This window comes from Palaemon carinicauda, chromosome 11 (genome assembly GCF_036898095.1).
Source record: "Palaemon carinicauda isolate YSFRI2023 chromosome 11, ASM3689809v2, whole genome shotgun sequence".
NCBI lineage: Eukaryota > Metazoa > Arthropoda > Malacostraca > Decapoda > Palaemonidae > Palaemon > Palaemon carinicauda.
Genome location: NC_090735.1, coordinates 139,993,760 through 140,016,515, shown reverse-complemented (window position 1 = coordinate 140,016,515; position 22,756 = coordinate 139,993,760). Strand labels below are relative to the sequence as shown.

Sequence of the window (22,756 nt, the reverse complement as noted above, 5' to 3'; positions counted from 1 at the left end):
TTTTGGGAGGTCTTCGTTAAACTGACGGCCAGCGACGTCAGGTTCTAGTTTCCCCACCAAAAATGTTGACTGGACATCTTTGCAGTGTCTAACATCAGGGGGAGTAGTCAGGGAGAAGGGTCTGCACTCCTCCAGTGCAGGGCAAGGTTTTCCTTCTTCCACTGCCTTATGTACCGCCGTGAAGGCCTTTTCCAAGAAGGGAAGGGTCGCATCGTCTGGTGCGACGTAAGTAGGGTGCTTTTGGCTAAGCTCCGGAAGTTTCGAGCAGGTGAAGCCCCTACTTTTCACTGTACTGGCTAGCATAGCCTGGGCCTTCGGGAGATCGAACACTATAACCTCCTTCGGTTCGGTCTCTTCTTTAGAGGCAGGTTCAGAACGAAGTCGGACGTAACAGTCCGGATAAGCCTCAAAATTCGGGAAGAATTCCACTTCTTCCAGCGCGATCGAGCCGACCTTCTCACTTATGAAGATCTTGCCCGTCGTAATTGGCATGTGCTCGGCATACCTCCAGGGGTTGGTATCTGAGCATGCGGGGAGGTCCTTAACCGAAATCCTTTTCAGCTGCTTCGAACTTCCCATGTTGGACCTGAAGAACTCATGCGTCTCGCGGAGTTTCTTATCCATGAGAGCTTCAAGCATTCTGAAGATCTCCTGGGGGTTGGATGGGGTAGGATCCGGGGTAGCGGATGTAGACGGGAGCGATACATCCTTCAGTGTAGGAGTTGGTGTGGGGGTGGATGTTGGAGCGACCTCCTGCTCCGACTCAGGGTATTCCACCCGATCTTCCTCATAGTCTAGTTCGTCGCCTATGAGGTTCCTCTCCGTATTCTCTGACACCTCCGACATACGTTCCTCGTTGTCGGTATCCAGGCGGCACTCGTGCACGGACTGAGCCATGACTACGTCTGGTTCTACCACTAACTGGATGGTGGAGATCTGGTCTTTGGGGACCACTGAGTCTGGGGATGCCTTCGGAAAAAGCAAGGCCCTCAAGTCTTCGGTGGCAAGGTATGGTCCGGTGGCGTTCTTCTGGAAGCCACGCACCCACTTGCGTAGCTTCTCTCGAGAAGAGTCCCTAACCTCCGCTAAAGGAGGATTGTCAAACGCCTCGGCCAGGCGGGTCCTTGCAGACTGTACAGTGCTACGGGTCCCAAAACTTCAGATCGCCATTCTTGTTGGCGCAAGGGGCGTGGGTCCTGCACGCCGTGTGCCCGTAGAAGTGCGGGCGCTTCACTCCACAGAAGTTGTGGTCACATTTCACGTGCTCCTCCTGTAAGAGAAAGAGAACATGAGTATATGGAAGTCATACAATGTCTCATATTATTCTGAAGTTAAATATCAAGAAGTTAACTTTAACTTTAATCTTAAGTAATTAATAACATTATAATGTTAGAGAGTGAAGCGGGAAATGAAGTAGATAGACACATACTCCGTGTATCCCGCCCGGCTGGTTACCGTAACCATATCAATAGGCAATTTGTTTGTGGCCGAGGACACAAGATAGAAATCCTCATAGATTGCCAGTGGAGGCAGAAGGAATTTTAGTAGGAACTGCCTAAGATATAAAACTGGGACTGAGATCACTCAGGCCATTAGTAAAGGGGGGGGGGGGGTAGAAGACCTCATAGGGCAACGGTTTCCGGTGAGCCTCGTGATGGAGAAGGCCTGGCTATTAGAATTAACTGCCTGCCTAGTATTACGAACAGAATAGAATTGTCCAGGGAGATCTTACTGTAAAGGATGGTCAGAGTTATGAAAAATCTTATGCAACATGCATAATGAACTAATTGAACGACAGTGCCAGAGATTAATATCTAGATCAGGAATAAGAAATTTAATAAACCGTAAGTTTCTGTCCAACAAATTAAGATGATAATCAGCAGCTGAACACCAGGCAGGAGAACAATACAGTGAACCCTCGCTACTTCGCGGTTCGACCATCGCGGATTCATCACTTCGCGGATTTTTTTCATAATCCATATATATATACATATCGTGGATTTTCCGGAAATTTCGAAAATACCGCGATATCTGAAGACCCCAAATACGATATTTCATTACCTGTAATTCCATTAATACTGTAATTAGTTATATCTGCTCTTACTGATTGTTCATTGCATTACATATGACATATAATTAAGCACAGAAAGAAATAAAACACGAAAAGAGAATGTGATCATACGATAATTCAGTACTGTATACAGTACATAGTAAAATTAAATCGAACATGAAACGCAAATCAGATGCAGTCATACCATATTAGAATGGTGTAAGGCTGCTGTTGGCTACTACTGTACTACAAATGTAATGGATGTGCTTCTTTTCCATGAATCTTTTGTATGTATACGTACGTAGTACTGCATCCAATAATATTCTTTGTTGCAAAAATCACATTTCGAATAAGCGTACGTGAGAGAGAGAGAGAGAGAGAGAGAGAGAGAGAGAGAGAGAGAGAGAGAGAGAGAGAGAGAGAGAGAGAGATCCTACAACAAAAGCGTAAAATAGCGTACGTAGAGTTGTATTATTATTATTGTTATTATTATTATTATTGTTGTTGTTGTTATTAAAATTATTAGTTATTATTACATTATTATTATTATTATTATTATTATTATTATTATTACCATTATTATTATTATTATTATTATTATTATTATTATTATTATTATTATTATTATTATTACTGTACAGTATACTGTACGCAGGGTATCTTGTACTTTGAATTGGTAACCTACGTAGCATATAAGACGGGTTGTGATTGGTTCAAGCACTGATAGATGACAAATCAGAACTCAAGTTTTGTTATCTAGCCTGTGATTGGTGTTTTGCCCGCATCTCCAACTTCCAGTATCTTTTCACGGCCACTTTCTCTCCCGCCGTATCGCTGTGTAGATGTTGTTAAGTTATTGTGAACTTAAATCTGTGCTGTGCATGACTGTTTTAAGTTGAACTTTTTGTTGAACTTTCTGTTAAACCCTACTGTACAATGCCTCCCAAGTGTTCTGCTTCTACTAAGGCTAGTAGTGAGCCTAAACGCCACCGAAGGATGATGACGATTGCTGAGGAGGTGACACTTCTCGATATGTTAAAAGATGGTAGAAGTTTTGCGTCCGCAGCCCGCCATTTTGGAATCAATGAATCCACCGTTCGCTATATCAAGAAGGACGAGGCAAACATTAGAAATACGGCTGCAATCACCTTTAGCAGATCAGCGAAGCCAGTCGTTACCACGCGTAATAAAACGATCGTACACATGGAAGGTGCTTTAGCTGTGTGGATTGCCGACTGCCGGAAGAAGAACATAGCCTTGGATACGAACACCATCCGAACCAAGGCTTTGAGCTTGTATGAGAATTTTGCGGCAAAGGAACCTCAAGACGACGATGGCGACCATGCTGAAGAAGATGATGATGTAGATGAACCTCAACCAGGAACATCCACTGATTCCCAGCGTCATAAACAACGTTTTTCCGTCAGAAAAGGATGGTTCGCGAACTTTCAGAAACGCTTCGCCCTGAAAAGCGTTTCCCTGCATGGCAAGGCTACTTCCGCTGACACTGCCGCTGCTGAAACTTACGTGAACCAGACGTTTAAGAATATTATCGCCGAAGGTGGATACAAGCCGGAACAAGTCTTTAATATGGATGAGACCGGCTTGTTTTGGAAGAGAATGCCGTCGCGAACTTTCCTGTTCAAAGAAGAAGCCAAAGCCTCTGGCTTTAAAGCATTCAAGGATTGCGTTACCCTCGTGATGTGTGGCAATGCTGCTGGATTTTTGCTAAAGCCGGGGCTTATTTATAAGTCGAAAAATCCTCGCGCTTTGAAAAATGAAAACAAGAATCTCCTTCCCATGTACTGGATGCATAATCCAAAAGCATGGATTACGAAGATGCTGACCTCCAACTGGTTCCACCAGTGTTTCATCCCGCAAGTTAGCAAATATCTCGTAGAGAAGGGCTTGCCATTCAAGATCCTTCTCCTTATGGATAACGCTGGTGGACACGCAACTGATCTGTCGCATGAGGGCATTCAGGTTGAGTTCCTGCCACCCAACACCACGTCATTAATTCAACCGATGGACCAGGGGGTTATCAGGGCGTTCAAGGCCCTCTACACGAAGAATACCTTGGCGGACCTCGTTGCGTGGGTGGATGCTGCCCAAGATGATGAGGATGAAGATTTTAACTTGAAGGCGTACTGGCGGCAGTACACCATAGCCACGTGCCTGAAGAATATTCAGAAGGCACTGCAAGAGATGAAACCTGCAACCGTGAATGTGAGCTGGAAGAAGTTGTGGCCCCAGATTGTTTACGACGACGTGGGATTTACACCTGCTGAAGACGTCGACGAGTTGTTGGACTGCCATTCCCAGCCGCTAACTGACGCAAACCTAGAAGACCTGACGAAATCGGCTAGTGAAGAAGAGAGTGAAACGCAGGAAGAGACCCAAGAAAATGTCGAAGAAACAGGCTTAACATTAGAACGGCTTGCCAAGGCCTGCTACCATGCGAAGGAGTTGAAAGAAATGTTGCAAGAGTGGGACGAGGATATGGTTCGGTCTATGCAATTCTCCAACAAGGTCGATGACATCATGACTCCCTAAAGGATGCTCTTAGAGCGAAAAAAGAAGCAGCGGCAGCAACTTCCGATCACAATGTTCTTCCAGCCTCGCAAAAAAAGAGCCAGTTCCTCCTGCTAGTACGCCTTCGGAAGAAATTGAAGAAGTTTCCCAGGAAGAAGTTGAAGAGGTGTCCCAGGAAAAGACACCTCCGTCTGAAGAGACGTAAAATACTACTATCATTGGCTGCACAGTAGAAGACATCATCAGCTTCATCATCATCATTTCTACTGTGAGCAAATTCATCGCCATCATCATTCAAGTTTTTCTTCAACTTCTTTCGTGGTGAGTACAATAACAATCTTTATTTTTTACTTTAATATTCTAACATTTTAATATTTGTGCCTGTTTTAGTTTAGTACTTTATGCATTAAGTTAAAGGGAAGGTTTTAAAAGTCTGAAGAGTATACATGTTGTAACCTATCATATTTTTTTTGTTTAGAATTTACATTTACGTACGTAAAACAATCTCTCTCTCTCTCTTTCTCTCTCTCTCTCTCTCTCTCTCTCTCTCTCTCTCTCTCTCTCTCTCTCTCTCTCTCTCTCTCTCTCTCTCTCTCTCGTGAATTGTTTTCCTGCTTTGCTACGTACAATATGTACTGTATGATTTTATATAGATATGGTAAATAATATTTGTAATAACATATTTTCTAAAAGCTTTTACTGTAAATATCATTATTTATCACTTTCATCATGCGCGTTAAATGCCTTCTTTGTTCTGAGCGTGGTTGTTTACTGAGCGTACTTTATGACGCCGTCGTTTCAGGCGGCGTCATAAAGAAAAACATTTCATTTGGAAGTCCTAAGAAAAATTAAGTAAAACATTGGTAATAACAAAATGAACATACTGTACTGAATCATCAATATAATCGATGCAAAAATATACATGTTAAATAAATAGGTAAATATGGTGTCACTACTTCCCGGATTTTCACCTATCGCGGCCGGGTCTGGAACCTATCTACCGCGATAAACGAGGGTTCACTTTACTCAAAACAAGGTAGAATGAAAGAATTAAAACACTTCTTCAGAATAGATTGATCACCGAAAATCTTGAAAGACATTCTAAATAAGCCTATTTTTTGTGCAATTGAAGAAGAAACAGACCTTATATGTTTCTCAAAAGTAAATTTTTTGTCGAGAATCACACCTAAACTTTTGAAAGAGTCATACATATTGAAAGAAACATTATCAATACTGAGATCCGGATGTTGAGGAGCTACCGTCCTTGACCTACTTACAATTATACTTGGAGTTTTGTTAGGATTCAACGTCATACCCCATAATTTGCATCATGCACTAATTCTAGCTAAATCCCTATTATGGGTTTCACCAACCCTATCTTTACATTCAGGGGATGGAATTGATGCAAAGAAAGTAGCATCATCTGCATATGCAACAAGCTTGTTTTCTAGGCCAAACCACATGTCATGTGTAAATATATATATATATATATATATATATATATATATATATATATATATATATATATATATATATATATATATATATATATATATATATATATATATATATATATTTGGGCTCAGGCCATGGCATCCTGATGGAAGGTTCCTTTTTGGTAGCTTCCTTGGGTATATAACTACTAAGATATTCCCAGAGAATTTAACCACAGGTTATCACGGAATTCTAACTTCTGGAGCGAGTATCCTAAAGGTTTCCCTTTAAGACATCGTATATCAACAGGGGACGCATGTATTAACGCGCCACTTCGATGTGGAGGGGCGGAGAATAGCTGGGGAGCCGTTCCACAGCTAAACTCGTCCGTGGCTACTTTTGGTACTCGAAACGTAAACAAACGGGCGCCATTGCTAAATGACGTCACGTCCGTCCTCATCCTTCTACTAGTAGCTTGCCTTACTAAGACGGATTTTCCCTTGTGCTATTTTCATCGACTTGCATCTTCGTTATGTCGCTACCCTCGGCTCGCCTTCTTCTGGAAAGTTGAGTACCAGGTTCCAGTATTGTTTAAATAAGCTCTGACAGTAAAGTAACTTTTACTTTTCAAGATATTTTATGTTTTCTGGCAGAGCTGTGCTGCTACCGGACACGCCATTTTATGGCGTCGCTGTTACATTGCATGCGTTATTTAGCTAGCCTGAACAGCTTATTCCGGTCTTATTAACTAATTGATACTATTAGTTATTTAGTCTTCATAGCTAGGAACTTTATATATCGTGTTTTGACGCTTTTCTATCAGTCATCGCCTGACCCCATACTAGATCTCTAGCTAGCCCCTAGGACAGAGTGCCTATCACCAGTGTTCATGCATGATATATTACAGTGATCCTAGGTTAAGTTATGAAGATAGTGGCATTATTTATGATACTGTTTACTGTGATGCAAGTGTTTTCGCCTTCAGGGACCATATAGGGAATAGGTTTGATAGTGTGCCTTTCTAACCTAACCTAAATATAGGACCCCTATATGCTCCCTTCACCCCCTGCCTTAGGGCATTCCCTCTGTGTAGCCTTGGTCCCCCTACCATGTAAGGGGACCAAGTTCATTCCAGAGAACCTATCACTTCTCTGTCCTCCCTAAGGGAATGATCCCCCCTTAGGGTTGCGTCCGAGAATGAGGAACGGCCGGCCCTTCCTCAATTGCTGAGGTTAGGTTACCTGACCTTCCTTGCAATTGCGATATGTCTTCCAGCCTTCCTAGCTTAGGGTGTATCATCCCTGCTCTAGGTTAGGCCTTGGGGGAGCTAGTTCTGTGCCTTGCTTGAAAAGGTACCCATGCACCGTTCTCAGCCAGGCTGCCTACCTTAGGCTAGGAGCGTCCTCCCTTCCTTGGTGGCCGCTTTGGTACAGAGCCTCTCCTATGGAAGACCCTGCTTCTTCTCCCCTCCCCACCTATCCCTTGTATGGCCTAGCCTATACTTTGGTTAGCCTATACCCATCTGTCCCCTGTCCTACAACTCCTCCTTAGGGTGGAGTGACAGGGCTATCTTGAGTCCCTGTGTGCAGTCCGCTCTGGTACATATACCCTTCATAGTGTCCTATGGGGTTAGCCACTGGATGCGTTTTGTCCGCAGGGGTTCTCCCCCCTCTTGGGTGTTCCCTAGCCCTCCCTTGGGCTACCCTGGCTCCCGGCCGCCTGCGGCCCCCTGCCATTGGGTGATAGGGCTAGCCTCTATCATGGGTACACCCATTCAGGTGGGATGCCTTGGGGTTCGTGTCCTTACCCCTTCCATCCCTCCTTCTGTCTCTTTTCACTGTCCTGGTGCTGGTCCCTTGCCGCCTCTACTTCCGGCGATACCGCCCTCCCCCTTGGTGACACATTCCTTGTTCCCCCCTGGCCGACAGTCCTCTGTGTGCCAGAAGGCTTCCGCCTCCCGTCGGTGTACAGCCGATAGCCTACCCTCATACCTCCTAGCTTCGGTCGTCCGTCCATCGGGCCGGCCCCCGGCATGCCGGCATCCCTTGGCGGCGGTCCGGTTTTGCTATAGCCTATCCTTTGTCCCTGTCACCAAGCCGGCAGCCTTCGGCACACAGCCTTCGGCACTCCTCCTCCCGCCGGAGTTCCGCCGCTGTGCCGGCGGCCGCCATCCTGGCATTACTCCTGACTTCTCTATGTGTCTTCACTAATGCCAGAAACTCTGCCGGAGCGGCCTCCGGCGCGCCTCCGGTCTGCTGGCGCCTTCCGGAGACGCCAAGAGACTTGCACCCCTTCTACCAGCTATCAACACCATGCTGATAGCCCTACACTGCAGCCAGATGGCTTGGCTACATAAATAGATAGGCATTGTCTTACCGTTCTATTAGTAGCCGTGCTGTCTTATTGCATATCACAATTTTCCAGCATGCTGTGTGTATCTTAGCACGGCTGGTTGCCGGAAACCGTTACCCTATGGGGTCTTCTACACCCGCATTTTAATGGCCTGAGTGGTCTCAGTCCCAGATTTATATCTTAGGCAATTCCTGCTAGAATTCCTTTTGCCTCGCTGGCAATCTATGAAGAATTCTGCCTTGTGTCCTCGGCCACAAACAAATTGCCTATGGATAAGGTTACGGTAACCAGCCAGGCGGGATACACGGAGTATGTGTCTAACTATTTCATTTCCCGCTCCACTCTCTAACATCACAAGGTTATTAATTACTTAAGATTAAGTTAAAATTAACCTTTTAATATTTAACTTTGGAATAATATAAGTCATTGGTATGACTTCCATATACTTATGTTCTCTTTCTCTTACAGGAAGAGTACGTGAAGTGTGACCACAACTTCTGTGGAGTGAAGCGTCCGCACTTCTACGGGCACACGGCTTGTAGGACCCACGCCCCTTGCACCAACAAGAAAGGTGATCTGAAGTTTTGGGACCCACAGAACTGTACAGTCTGCAAGGACCGCCTGGTTGAGGCATTCAACAATCCTCCTTCAGCGGAGGTTAGGGACGCTTCTCAAGAGAAGCTACGCAAGTGGGTGAGTGGCTTCCAAAAGAACGCCACCGAACCATACCTTGCCACCGAAGACTTGAGGGCCTTGCTTTTCCCGAAGGCATCCCCAGACTCTGTGGTCCCCAAGGATCAGATCCCCACCGTCCAGATAACGGTGGAACCGGATGTAGTCATGGCTCAGTCCATGCACGAGTGCCGTTTGGATGCCGACAATGCGGAACGTATGTCAGAAGTGTCGGAGAATACAGAGAGGAACCTCATGGGCGAAGAATTGGACTATGAGGAAGACCAGGAGGAATACCCTGAGTCGGAACAGGAGGTCGCTCCGCCTTCCACCCCCACACCGACTCCTACACTGACGGATGTATCACTTCCGTCTACATCCGTTACCCTGGATCCCACCCCATCCAACACCCAGGAGATCTTCAAAATGCTTGAGGCTCTCATGGATAAGAAACTCCGCGAGACGCATGAGTTCTTCAGGACCAACATGGGAAGTTCGAAGCAGCCGAAAAGGATTTCGATTAAGGACCTCTCCGCATGCTCAGATACCAATCCCTGGAGGTATGCCGAGCACATGCCAATTACAACGGGCAAGATCTTCATAAGCGAGGAGATCGGCTCGATTGTGCTAGAAGAAGTGGAATTCTTCCTGAACTTTGAGGCTTATCCGGACTGTTACGTCCGACTTCGATCCGAACCTGCCTCTAAAGAAGAGACCGAACCAAAGGAGGTGATAGTGTTCGATCTCGCGAAGGCCCAGGCTATGCTGGCCAATACAGTGTAAAGTAGGGGCTTCACCTGCTCGAAACTTTCGGCGCTTAGCAAGAAGTACCCTACTTACGTCGCACCAGACGATGCGATCCTCCCCTTCTTGGAAAAGGCCTTCACGGCGGTACATAAGGCAGTGGAAAAAGAAAAACCTTGCCCTGCACTGGAGGAGTGCAGACCCTTCTCCCTGACTACTCCCCCTGATGTTAGACACTGCAAAGATGTCCAGTCAACATTTTTGGTGGGAAAACTAGAACCTGACGTCGCTGGCCGTCAGTTTAACGAAGACTTCCCGAAACTTAATGACCATCTCCTTCGTCGGGAACATGACGCGAAGTAAAGGCTTGCCGCATCCATGTCCCTCCAGGTACAGCTCGAAGTCATGGCCGGTGACACTAGGGTCCCTGACTACTACATGGTTCTCGCCAAAACACATTTGGCGACTGTAGTAAAAGATCTGTACAGCTTCACAAAGACTCATAGAGCCTGTCGTGAATTCGTGTTTTCCAGTGCCACAGTGAGACACGAACCCCGGAGGCTGATTTCCTCCAACATCTGGGGTAAGCACCTCTTTCCCTCCTCCCTTGTAAAAGAGATCACCGACAAGGCCGCCACGGAGAACAGGAACCTTCTCCACAAGTGAGGCATGTCGAAGAAAAGGAAATCCTCTCAGGACGACGGCCCTCAACCTAAGAGGAAACCCACAAAACAGAGACCCCAGCAACGTCAACAGAGATGACAGTTTCCGGGATCCGCTACTCCCCAAGTGGCAGCTCAACCACAGCAGACCTTTCAGCTGATCACCCAACCGGTCTTGTCACAGTCGCCGGTTTTCACCCCTGCTTTCGAGCAACAGTCAACTACCTTTCGTCCCAAAGGAAGAGGCTCAAACAGAGGTGCAGGCACAGATGCATCTCGCCGTCCCTCCAGAGGCAGAGGAGGAAAGGGACCTAGCGGCCGAGGTAGTAAACCCTCGGGAAACCAGAAGCATTGAAGTGCTTCCGGTGGGAGGAAGACTCCGCCAATTCCAGGATCGTTGGACCTTCGATCCCTGGGCACACAGCATCGTCAAGAAGGGTCTAGGCTGGAGCTGGACTCAACCACCCCCTACCTTCCAGCAGTTCTTCCAACAGTCAACCCCCCTTCTGGAAGAATATGTCCTAGAACTCTTGAACAAGAAGGTGATAAGGAGGGTAAAGTCAACCAGGTTCCAAGGGAGACTGTTTTGCGTCCCCAAGAAGGACTCCGACAAACTCAGAGTCATTCTAGACTTATCCCCCCTCAACAAGTTCATTGCGAACAACAAGTTCAAGATGCTGATTCTTCAACAGATAAGGACCCTTCTGCCTCAAGGTTCCTACACGGTCTCCATAGACCTGGCGGATGCCTTCGGCCTCAATGTGGCTCCACGGATCTTCACAAAGCTGGCAGACGCCATCGTTCAACAGCTCCGCCTCCGCGGCGTCTAGGTGATGGCCTACCTCGACGACTGGCTGGTCTGGTCTCCATCGACCGAAGATTGTCTAAGATCCTGCGACAAAGTCACCCAGTTTCTGGAACACCTGGGATTCAAGATAAACAGAAAGAAATCTCGCCTCTCTCCAGCTCAGAAGTTCCAATGGTTAGGAATCCAGTGGAATCTTCAGTCACACCGCCTTTCCAATCCCCAGAAGAAAAGGAAGGAAATAGCAGGGTCTGTCAAAAGACTGCTGAAGTCCATACGGATCTCAAGACGTCAGCAGGAAGGAGCTCTAGGCTCTCTACAGTTCGCCTCAGTGACAAACCCAGTGCTACGTGCACAGCTAAAGGATGCTGCGGGAGTCTGGAGACGTTTCGCATCCATCGCTCGAAGAGACCTCAAGAGACTGCTCCCAACAGACTTTGGTTACTCCTAACGCCGTGGTCGGAAGCATAGGCCCTGAAAAGGTCCACCCCTCTTCAACACCCACCTCCATCACTCAACATCCACACGGACGCTTCGCTGGAGGGTTGGGGTGGTCACTCCCACCAAAAATAGGCTTAAAGAACATGGTCTCCCCTATTCAAGACGTTTCACATCAATATCTTGGAGGCCATGGCGGTCCTTCTAACTCTGAAGAAACTCTCCCCGCCTTCCTCGATCCATATTCGTCTAACCCTGGACAACTCGGTGGTAGTTCAATGTCTCAATCGCCAAGGCTCAAGATCGCCCCAGATAAATCAAGTGCTTCTCACAATATTCCGTCTGGTAGAGAAGAAGAAATGGCACCTGTCTGCAGTTCATCTACAAGGATTCCGCAACGTGACGGCGGACGCTCTATCTCGAACAAACCTGATAGAGTCGGAATGGTCTCTAGACGCAAGATCCTTCTCCTTCAACTCTCTCCAAGTCCCAGAACTTCAGATCGATCTCTTCGCAACGAGCGACAACAATCAACTTCCTCAATATGTGGCCCCGTACGAAGACCCCAAGGCAGAAGCAGTGGACGCCATGTCACTGGATTGGAACAGATGGTCCAGGATTTACCTGTTTCCTCCCACCAACCTTCTGCTCAAAGTCCTCTCCAAACTGAGAACCTTCAAAGGAACAGTGGCCCTAGTGGCTCCCAAGTGGCCCCGGAGCAACTGGTACCCCCTAGTCCTGGAGCTACAACCCACGCTGATCCCTCTCCCGGGCCCAGTTCTCTCCCAGCGAGTACAGAAGTCGAATGTCTTCACTTCATCATCAAAAGTCAGGGACCTTCATCTCATGATTTTCTCTCCCTAGCCGCGAAGAAGAGGTTTGGGATTTCGAAGAAAAGTCTAGACTTCCTCGAGGAATACAAGACCGAATCCACACGACGGCAATACGAATCATCCTGGAGAAAATGGGTCTCATTCGTCAAGGCAAAAAATCCTACAGAAATCACAATTGATTTTTGCATGTCCTTCTTCATTCACCTTCATGGACAGGGCTTAGCAGCCAACACGATTTCTACCTGCAAATCGGCCTTGACTAGACCACTACTGTGCGCCTTCCAGATTGATCTGTCCAGCGACATCTTCCATAAACTGCCGAAAGCATGCGCTCGTCTACGCCCAGCACCTTCACCAAAACCTATCTCCTGGTCCCTGGACAAGGTGCTCCATTTTGCCTCCAACTTGGACAATGATTCGTGCCCTCTTAAGGATCTAACTCAAAAAGTTATATTTCTTTTTGCTCTTGCCTCAGGAGCCCGAGTCAGCGAAATAGTGGCATTATCAAGAGATGAGGGTCACATCCTGTTTACAGACTCAGGAGACCTTACCCTCTTCCCGGATCCGACGTTTCTCGCTAAAAACGAACTACCCACCAAAAGATGGGGCCCTTGGAGAATCTGCCCCCTGAAAGAAGATACCTCTCTATGTCCAGTAGAGAGCCTCAAGGTCTATATTCGTAGAACTTTCGACTTTGGTGGAGGCCAACTCTTCAAAGGAGAAACATCGGGTAGCGACCTGTCACTGAAAAAACTAAGAGCGAAAATCACCTACTTCATTCGCAGAGCGGATCCTGACAGTACACCCGCAGGTCATGATCCTAGAAAAGTCGCTTCGTCTCTGAATTTCTTTCAGGGCATGAATTTCGAAAGCCTCAAGAGTTTCACAGGCTGGAAATCCTCGCGTGTTTTCTTCAAGCATTACGCGAAACAAGTGCATGAAGTCAAACATTTCGTGGTAGCCGCAGGTAGTGTTATGAAACCTGCACCTAACTCTGCATAGAACAGTGAATTACTGTACTTGGGACTTTAACTCTTCGGGTGCCTATGTTGACCCTCGTGTGATATGTAGTGATTTCAGAGACACTTAGTGTTTTTCATAGACTGTTCTTTACAAGGTGAAATGTCATAGTCGTCACATGAGTGCCGCATGCCTAGAGCATGATGTGTTTTTTCCTTACTAAAGACTGACTTTCCTCTGGAACCTGTGCCTTCTAATAATTTGAAATTTTCTTTCAGAATCAAGAGCGAAGTCTTTCATTACTATGTACATTATAATTTATTGTAAATGACTTTTACATCCCTTATTGCATTTATTTACCATATTCTGCAATTGTGAAATAAAATTTCTATTTTATTACTTGTGCATCTCAATCTGCTCCTACTTATACTATGAAATACATGGTTGTCATAGTTTCATTATCCCCTTTTCTTGATAAAATGAAGAAGAATAATAAGGTTCAATCCATATTATATACTCACCTATGCTATGTAATATTCCTAACTGAATACTTACTTGCGCTATACCTTCGAGACCAGATTGTTCTCTTGTTACAGAACATAGTGCCTAACCACCACTTGTCTGTCATTGAGAATGTTCCTATATGAACATCAACCATTCTGTCTTGTCTCCGAGTTCTTCACGTTCTCCCCGCAAGGTGGGTAGCCCTTCGATGACCACTTTGATCCTCAGCATGTCCGTTGAGACTTCTCTGCCAGGGGGGGCAGGAAGTTTCATCCCCACGGAACCTCTATCGAGGTCACTATGCTTACCCTATTCAAAGCCCTCGACACTTACTCTACAAGGGGAAATCCACCACGATACATTGATTCTCTGCTATTCTTCCATCAGGAAGCCATGGCTTGAGCCGAAAAAACGGATTTTGAGCGAAGCGAAAAATCTATTTTAGGGTGAGATAGCCATGGCGTCCTGATGGACCCTCCCTGCTATTTTGTCCAGCCTTTTAGGCCCCACCCTGTCCTGCTGTATCATGGTGATCGGCAAGCAACTGACATCAGGATGAGAACGGACGTGACTTCATTTAGCAATGGCGCCTGTTTGTTTACGTTTTGAGTACCAAAAGTAGCCACGGACGAGTTTAGCTGTGGAACGGCTCCCCAGCTATTCTCCGCCCCTCCACATCGAAGTGTTAACTCTATGTGGGGTGCAGATAGCTATGTGGCGCGTTAATACATGCGTCCCCTGTTGATATAGGATGTCTTAAAGGGAAACCTTTAGGATACTCGCTCCAGAAGTTAGAATTCTGTGATAACCTGTGGTTAAATTCTCTGGGAATATCTTAGTAGTTATACACCCAAGGAAGCTACCAAAAAGGAACCTTCCATCAGGACGCCACGGCTATCTCACCCAAAAATAGATTTCCATTATATATATATATATATATATATATATATATATATATATATATATATATATATATATATATATATATATATATATATATATATAATGTATGTCCTTCCACTCTTGTCTGCTTACAGTCTTTTTATTCCATACACAGATTTTCTTAGTTTGTATATGCCTCATCTTCTCTTCCTTCCCCTGCTTCTTTTGCAATCCCTAGGGACCAATTCTGTTTTTCTTAATGTCCATCTGTTATCTGCCATTCTCATTATATAGCCTGCCAATGTCCAATTATTTTATTCATGTTAGAATATCCTCTAATTTAGTTTTCTCTCGTATCTAGATTTCACTTTTTCGGCCTCGTAATGTTATTCCTATGATTATTCTTTCCATTGCTCTTCAGATGAAAGGCAAAGTCCCCACCAATCATGCCACTAGATACTGTGAAGAAAACTGTAACATGTGCTAACTCCCTAACATAACGGCCAGTTCATCTTACATCTTAATCCACCAGGTGACCTATTCGATAGATTTCAAGTATTTGAACAGCCCCTTTTTACTCACATATTGTCTCATTAAAGTGAAATAAAGGAATACTTACGGATATATATTTACACAATCAAGACTCTTTAATTTCCAAATAGGTATTAACCAAATTTTAGCCTATGTAATTTATGGTATAAAGGGCAAGTTCATCAATGTTGTAATACTCCATGACATGAACATTTACAATGACAAAAACAAAACTCACCTGGAGGTGTGTCAAGGTAATTGAGGCACTCTTTTTCTCTACTACTACTGTTCTGGCAGATGGATCCAAAGGTACGTTATTGATATATTCATCAGTAACTCTGTCCATTATACCTCCCTCCTTCATCTTGAGCAATCTGGAAAGTACACGGTGCTCTTTTTATATATATATAAAAAGAGTAATTTAAAACAAATTCAGTACATATATATATATATATATATATATATATATATATATATATATATATATATATATATATATATATATATATATAAACACACACACACACACACACACACATATATATATATATATATATATATATATATATATATATATATATATATATATATATATATATATATATATATATATATATATATATATATATATATATATTTGGGCTCAAGCCATGGCGTCCTGATGGAGGGTTCCTTATTGGTAGCTTCCTTGGGTATATTAACTACTAAGATATTCCCAAAGAATTTAACCACAGGTTATCACAGAATTCTAACTTCTGGAGCGAGTATCCTAAAGGTTTCCCTTTAAGACATCGTATATCAACAGGGGACGCATGTATTAACACGCCACATAACTATCTGCACCCCATATAGAGTTAACACTTCGATATGGAGGGGCGGAGAATAGCTGGGGAGCCGTTCCACAGCTATACTTGTCTGTGGCTACTTTTGGTACTCGAAACGTAAACAATCGGGCGCCATTGCTAAATGACGTCACGTCCGTCCTCATCCTTCTTTTAGTAGCTTGCCTTGCTAAGATGATTTTTCCCTTGTGCTTTTTCATCGGCTTGCATCTTCGTAATGTCGCTACCTTCAGCCTCGCCTTCTTCTGGAAAGTTGAGTACCAGGTCCCAGTATTGTTTAAATAAGCTCTGACCATAAAGTAACTTATACTTTTCGAGATATTTAATGTTTTTTTTTGGCAGAGCTGTGCTACTACCGGACACGCCATTTTATGGCCTCGCTGTTCCCCTGCTTGCCTTATTTAGCTAGCCTGAACAGCTTATTCCGGCCTTTTAACTAATTAATACTGTTAGTTATTTAGTGTTTATAGCTAGGAACTTCATATATGGTGTTTTGACGCTTTTTTATCGGTCATCGCCTGACCCCATATTAGTTCGCTAGCTTAGCCCCTAGGCCAGAGTGCCTAACACCAGTGTTCATGCATGATATATTCCAGTGATCCTAGGTTAAGTTATGAAGATAGTGGCATTATTTTATGATACTGTTTACTGTGATGCAAGTGTTTTCGCCTTCGGGGACCATATAGGGGATCGGTTTGATAGTGTGCCTTTCTAACCTAACCTAATTGTAGGACCCCTATATGCTCCCTTCACCCCCTGCCTTAGGGCATTCCCTCAGTGTGGCCACGCTCCCCCTACCACGTAAGGGGATCATGTCCGTATCAGAGTATTTATCGCTTCTCTGTCCTCCCTAAGGGAATGATCCCGCCTTAGGATTGCGTCCGAGAAAGAGGAACGGCCTGTCCTTCTTCAGTTGCTGAGGTCAGGTTACCTGACCTTCATTGCAACTTGCGATATGTCCTCCAGCCTACCTAGCTTGGGGTTTATCATCCCTTCTCTAGGTTAGGCCTCGGGGGGGGGGGGGCTAGTTCTGTACTTTGCTTGAAACGGTACCCATGCACCGTTTTCATTCAGGTTGCCTACCCTAGGCTAAAGAGCGTCCACCCTTCCTTGGTGGCCGTTTTTGTACAAAGCCTCCACTATGGAAGACCCTTCTTCTTCTCCCTCCCCCCTTATCCCTTAGTATGGTCTAGCCTATAGATAGGCTAGCCTATACACATCTGTCCCTAGTCCTACAACTCCTCCTTAGGGTGGAGTGATAGGGCTATCTTGAGTCCCTGTGGGCAGTCCGCTCTGGTACATATACCCTTCATAGCGTCTTATGGGGTTAGCCACTGGAAGCGTTTTGTCCGCAGGGGTTCCCCATCTCTTGGGTGTTCCCTAGCCCTCCCTTGGGCTACTCTGGCACCCGGCCGCCTGCCGGCCCCCTGCCATTGGGTGATAGGGCTAGCCCCTATCATGGGTACACTCATTCAGATGGGATGCTATAGGGGTTCGTATTCTTACCCCTCCATCCCTCCTTCTGTCTCTCTTCCTGTCCTGGTGCCGGTCCCTTGCAGCCTCTACTGCCGGCGATACCGCCCTCCTTTGGTGACACATTCCTAGTATCCTCCTTAGTCGACAGTCCTCCGCGTGCCGGAGGGCTGCCGCCTTCCGTCGGTGTATAGCCGATGGCCTACCCTTACACTACCCAGCTTCGGTCATCCGTCCTTCGGGCCGGCCTCCGGCGTGCCGGCATCGATTGCCGGAGGTCTGGGTATGCTATAACCCCCTTCCTTATCCTATGACCCTGTGTGTCTTCCCTAATGCCAGAAACCATGCTGGAGCGGCCTCCAGCGTGCTGCCGGTCTGCCGGCGCCTTCCAGAGACGCCAAGAGACTTGCACCCCTTCTCCCAGCTATCAACTTCATGCTGATAGCCCTACACTGCAACCAGATAGCTTGGCTACCCGAATGGATAGGTATTGTCTTACCGTTCTATTAATGGCCGTGCTGTCTTCTTGAATATCACAATTTTCCAGCATGCTGTGTGTGTCTTAGCATGGCTGGTTGCCGGAAACCGTTGTCCTATGGGGTCTTCTACAACCCCCCAAACTAATGGCCTGAGTGGTCTCAGTCCTTGATATACATCTTAGGCAATCCCTGCTAGAATTACTTTCTGCCTTCCTTGGCGATCATTGAAGAATTCTGCTTTGTGTCCTCGGTCACAAACAAATTGCCTACTGATAAGGTTACAGTAACCAGCTGGGCGGGATACACAGAGTATGTGTCTATCTACTTCATTTCCCGCTCCACTCTCTAACATTACAATGTTATTATTTAATTAAGGTTAAGTTAAAGTTAACTACTTAATATTTAACTTCAGAGTAATATAAGTCATTTCTGGGCTCCGAGCTGTGCCGCCCAGTGAAATGCTCCAAAAGCACCATTTCTAAGGAATATAACTGCTATATATTACCAGAGAAAAATTTGCATAGGAATGCCAGGTTGAACCCAGCTCGCTCACCTATATAAGGTGTCGGTATAATATACTGGGGCGTGATAATTCACAACCAGAGGTCTCGCATTATTTAGATATCTCCTCTTCAAAATTCCCGCCACAGCGAGGTGCCGATCAACACTACTACCACTAACCTAACCCACGCCAGTGACGTCACTCCTTTATAGCACATCTTCTATGAACATTTGTATATTTTTCTCTTTGGTTTTTTTGTTCATATCTCATTTCTTTTTGCCGATGGCGGATTCCCTGGTCCCCATATCTAAGTTAAGTGCCAAGTCTATGAGTTTTGAGCTTTTGGGAGTAGCATTGCCATTAATTTTAATTTTATTCGAGGTTTTATTTTTTCCTCAAGTCGGACCGCTTGCTGGCTTGCTACCGCTTTCGCTCGTTCTTAACGTATTGCAATTGGCCTTCCATACTAATTGTTTTTCGTTTCGAACCTTATTTTGGAGGTTTTTCTCACCGATTACACCTCATCATTGTGCTTTGGATATTATTTTGATGTTTTGATGATATACTACGTATCATAGTTTTGAACTCGGTTGGCAAGCCTGCCTTCGGGCATGGCCTAGTTGGTTTCGCTACCGCATTAAGAGTTTATATTATTATATTATTGATATTATATTGATCTTATTAATAATTATTGCGATTACCGTCTAGTTATCGCTTAGTTTGAGTGGGACTCTCGCGGGGCAGTTGTTATTTTATTTGTTTCCTACCGTTCGGCATCTACCCAAGGTAGAAGTAAGTTGGTATCCCTGTCCAGTGCGACTCCTCCCGCTCTGGAGGGCTGCCAGCTATTATCCCCCTGCCATTCCCTTGCATCCTTCTCTTACTAATTTTATTTTAAGTTACGCATGCCAATAACCAGTTCAATGTGTTACATCATTTAACATTATTGTACATTATTTTACACTATTTTATTGCTCATTCCGTTCATGATCATTCCGTTTTACTTATGTGGTTCCATCGGTCAGGTTGGTACTGCTGTCCTCCCTCATGCCCACGTGATCTCCTCCTGCCCTCTCATTGGTTAGTTCTCGTTGCCTCCTCCCACCCACCCCCCCCATTATCCCCATTCGGGGATTCCTCTCGTCTCTCATGTTGCGTGAGCGGTTTGGCATTACGGATCGAGTCCTTCTCGTACCTCAGCCTTGCCACCACCTCCTCCCCCCCTCACACCATCCCTTCCTGGGATACCTTATGACTCACTATAGTTGGTACCGAGAACATCCACCGGGGTTTCAGTCTAGTATATTCATTCTCATGCCTTGTCGTAGCCCTTTTTCCCTGCCGCTCTGATTGGCCATCGGTCGGCTGGGGGAACTTGGTTGTGTATTGGTTATGTTTTGTTATGTACTGTATTATTTTAGTTTCTACTATATTGTAGAAATTTTTGTTCATGGGGTATCACGGAGGAGCGGATATTTGTTGTTATATTATTTATTGTCGGTGTTCATTTGGGTTCTTGTGGCTGGCGGAGAGTCATTGAACTCCTTCCTCCCTCCCCTTTTGACTCCCCCTACCCCGGTAGGCATGTTACGACCCCGGGGTCTCTCATAGTTGTCTACCCGGAGCCAACAGGTAGCATGTTATTATAACATGCTATTATAACATTTTTATACTATACTTCCCCAGTAACAACGGGATAGTATATCTCCTACTATGACAATATTATTTCATTGAATGATCATATCTAATTACGGAATTGTTTAACAGGGAACATGTTATTATAAGGTAGCATGTTATTATAAACCCTTTTTTATTTTATACTTCCCTGGTAATGACGGGATGGTATATTCCTCGCTATGACAATATTATTTCATTGATAATCTTAACTTATTACGGAATTGTTTCAGCAATGTCAGTTAATTTTTTATATTTTTTCCCCGGTTACTATACTGGTCCGAAATTATGTTCATAGCCTTTTGTCCCGATTTCATATTGGTCTATCTTAAGTATCCGGAACACCCGGATCTTTTTAGGTTATTAACCTATTATGGGATACTCATGTATCTGTATTTTATTCTATACTTCCCAAGTAGCAACGGGATAGTGTATTTCAAGCCATGACAATATTATTTCATTGATAACCTTATCTTATTACGGAATTGTTTTAACAATGTCAGTTTATTTATAAGTTTTTCCCCGGTTACTAAACCGGTCCTAGAGTTGTTCATAGCCTTTTGTCCCGGTTTCATATCGGTCTACTTTAAGAATCCGGAACACCCGGATCCCTTTAGGTTACTAACCTATTATGGGATACTCATGTATCTTTATTTTATTCTATACTTCCCAAGTAGCAACGGGATAGTATATTTCTCGCTATGACAATATTTTTTCATTGATAATCTTAACTTATTATGGAATTGTTTTAACAAAGTCAGTTAATTTATGATAAGTTTTTCCCCGGTTACTGTACCGGTCCGATATTTTGTTCATAGCCTTTTGTCCCGGTTTCATATTGGTCTAATTTAAAAATTCGGAGCATCCGGATCTCTTTAGGTTACTGACCTGCTATGGGATACTTATGTATCTTTATGTTATTCTATACTTCCACAGTACCGACGGGATAGTATATTTCTCGCTATGACAATATTATTTCATTGATAATCTTCACCTTTTATGGAATTATTTTAACAATATGAAAAGTTTTCTCCCCGGTTACTATACCGGTCCGAAATTTTTTTCATAGCCTTTTGTCCCGGTTTCATACCGGTCTATTTAAAAAAATTCGGAACACCCGGATCTTTTTGGGTTACCTCCATGCTATGGGACACTCTGTAGGTGCCCCTGTCGTTACTATCTATAATTTTAACTTCGGATATAATCTTTTGAGATTTTCATTTTATTTCCTTTATGATTGATCGATTTAAACATTTATTCTCGATCTATTTATTTTACATTCCCAACGGAGTTACCTTGTTCATTAGTAACGATATACCCTCTTTCGGAGCTCGCAGTCTTCCATGACTTCTACCTTGGCGACTCTTTAGATCTGGGTTGGCGGGTTCGCCTGGAGTGTCAGGGCAAAGAGACCCTACATCTCTTCCTTTTAGGGGTTTTCAAGGAAGCACGTGGCTGATGTCAGGCCACGTCCTGTTGTCCCTAAAGTTAAAGCTACCCGCCAGCCCCTATCAAAGATTCACAGGTCTTCCAAATCACAAACCAGTTAAGACTTCTCTTGGGTCAAGAGCGAAGCCCTGCCTGAAACCTACGACCCCGGAGGCTCCCTTCGATACGGCAGCCCTTTCAAGATTGATGCAATGGCCTCTCGTGGCATGGTTGGTTTCGACCTGACCTTTCATTAGAAGGGGCCAGCGTCCGATCCCATGAATGAAGTAGAAATTCATTTCTTTTTTGAACGAGATTTTGTGTTGATGTGTTTCCATATTTATGTATGTATGTGCGTGTGTACGTATACATACGTATGTATATGTATGTATGTGTATGTATATTATATTGCAATGGGTTCCCTTGTTAGCACCCTCACTGAGAGAGTGCTAAACCAGATAGCCTCGTACAGGGTCTCATTCGTTATGGGCTACCTCAACAGCACAATATATCATCCCGGATGCCTCTAAGCTCCCGGAATTCGTCGAAAGCAATCCATGGAAGGCGGCCTTGCACTCTCCCTTCAAAGATGGTATGTTAACCATTGAAGGGTTTGGCACCCGGACTGTAGACTGTTGAATTCTACCCGCCGGGTCTACAGTTCCCTATCCCTGGTTTCGCATGCCTTACCGAGGAGACGCTCGTAAGGTTTGACAAGGTCACCAAAGAAACCGAAATGTACCAGAAGGGGCAGGCTCAGTCCACCTGGTTCCGGCCCTTAAACGAGTGGGAGTGTGTTAACACTACGTTAACACCTCACAAGAGCCCGTACACGATGTTTCTAGTGGAGGAGTAAACCCCTACACCGTGTGTCACTAAGATAGTGGACCTTGCTCAGCAGGCAATAAACGAGGACAAGCTGTTACCGCAACTGAAGGAAACGGATCCGACTTCCCTCC

At 44.9% G+C, this 22,756-nt stretch overlaps 1 protein-coding gene across 9 annotated transcripts in view; it reads right to left on the bottom strand.

The window, feature by feature from the left end:
- The window catches only part of LOC137650248 (probable glutamate receptor), a 514,807-nt gene that overhangs the window by 22,890 nt on the left and 469,161 nt on the right, over positions 1-22,756 (bottom strand). For all 9 annotated transcript variants that reach the window (XM_068383530.1, XM_068383531.1, XM_068383542.1 and 6 more), the window contains one exon: positions 15,638-15,773. In XM_068383530.1, the coding sequence (XP_068239631.1) occupies positions 15,638-15,773 (136 nt within the window). The remainder of the gene's footprint in view (positions 1-15,637; positions 15,774-22,756) is intronic.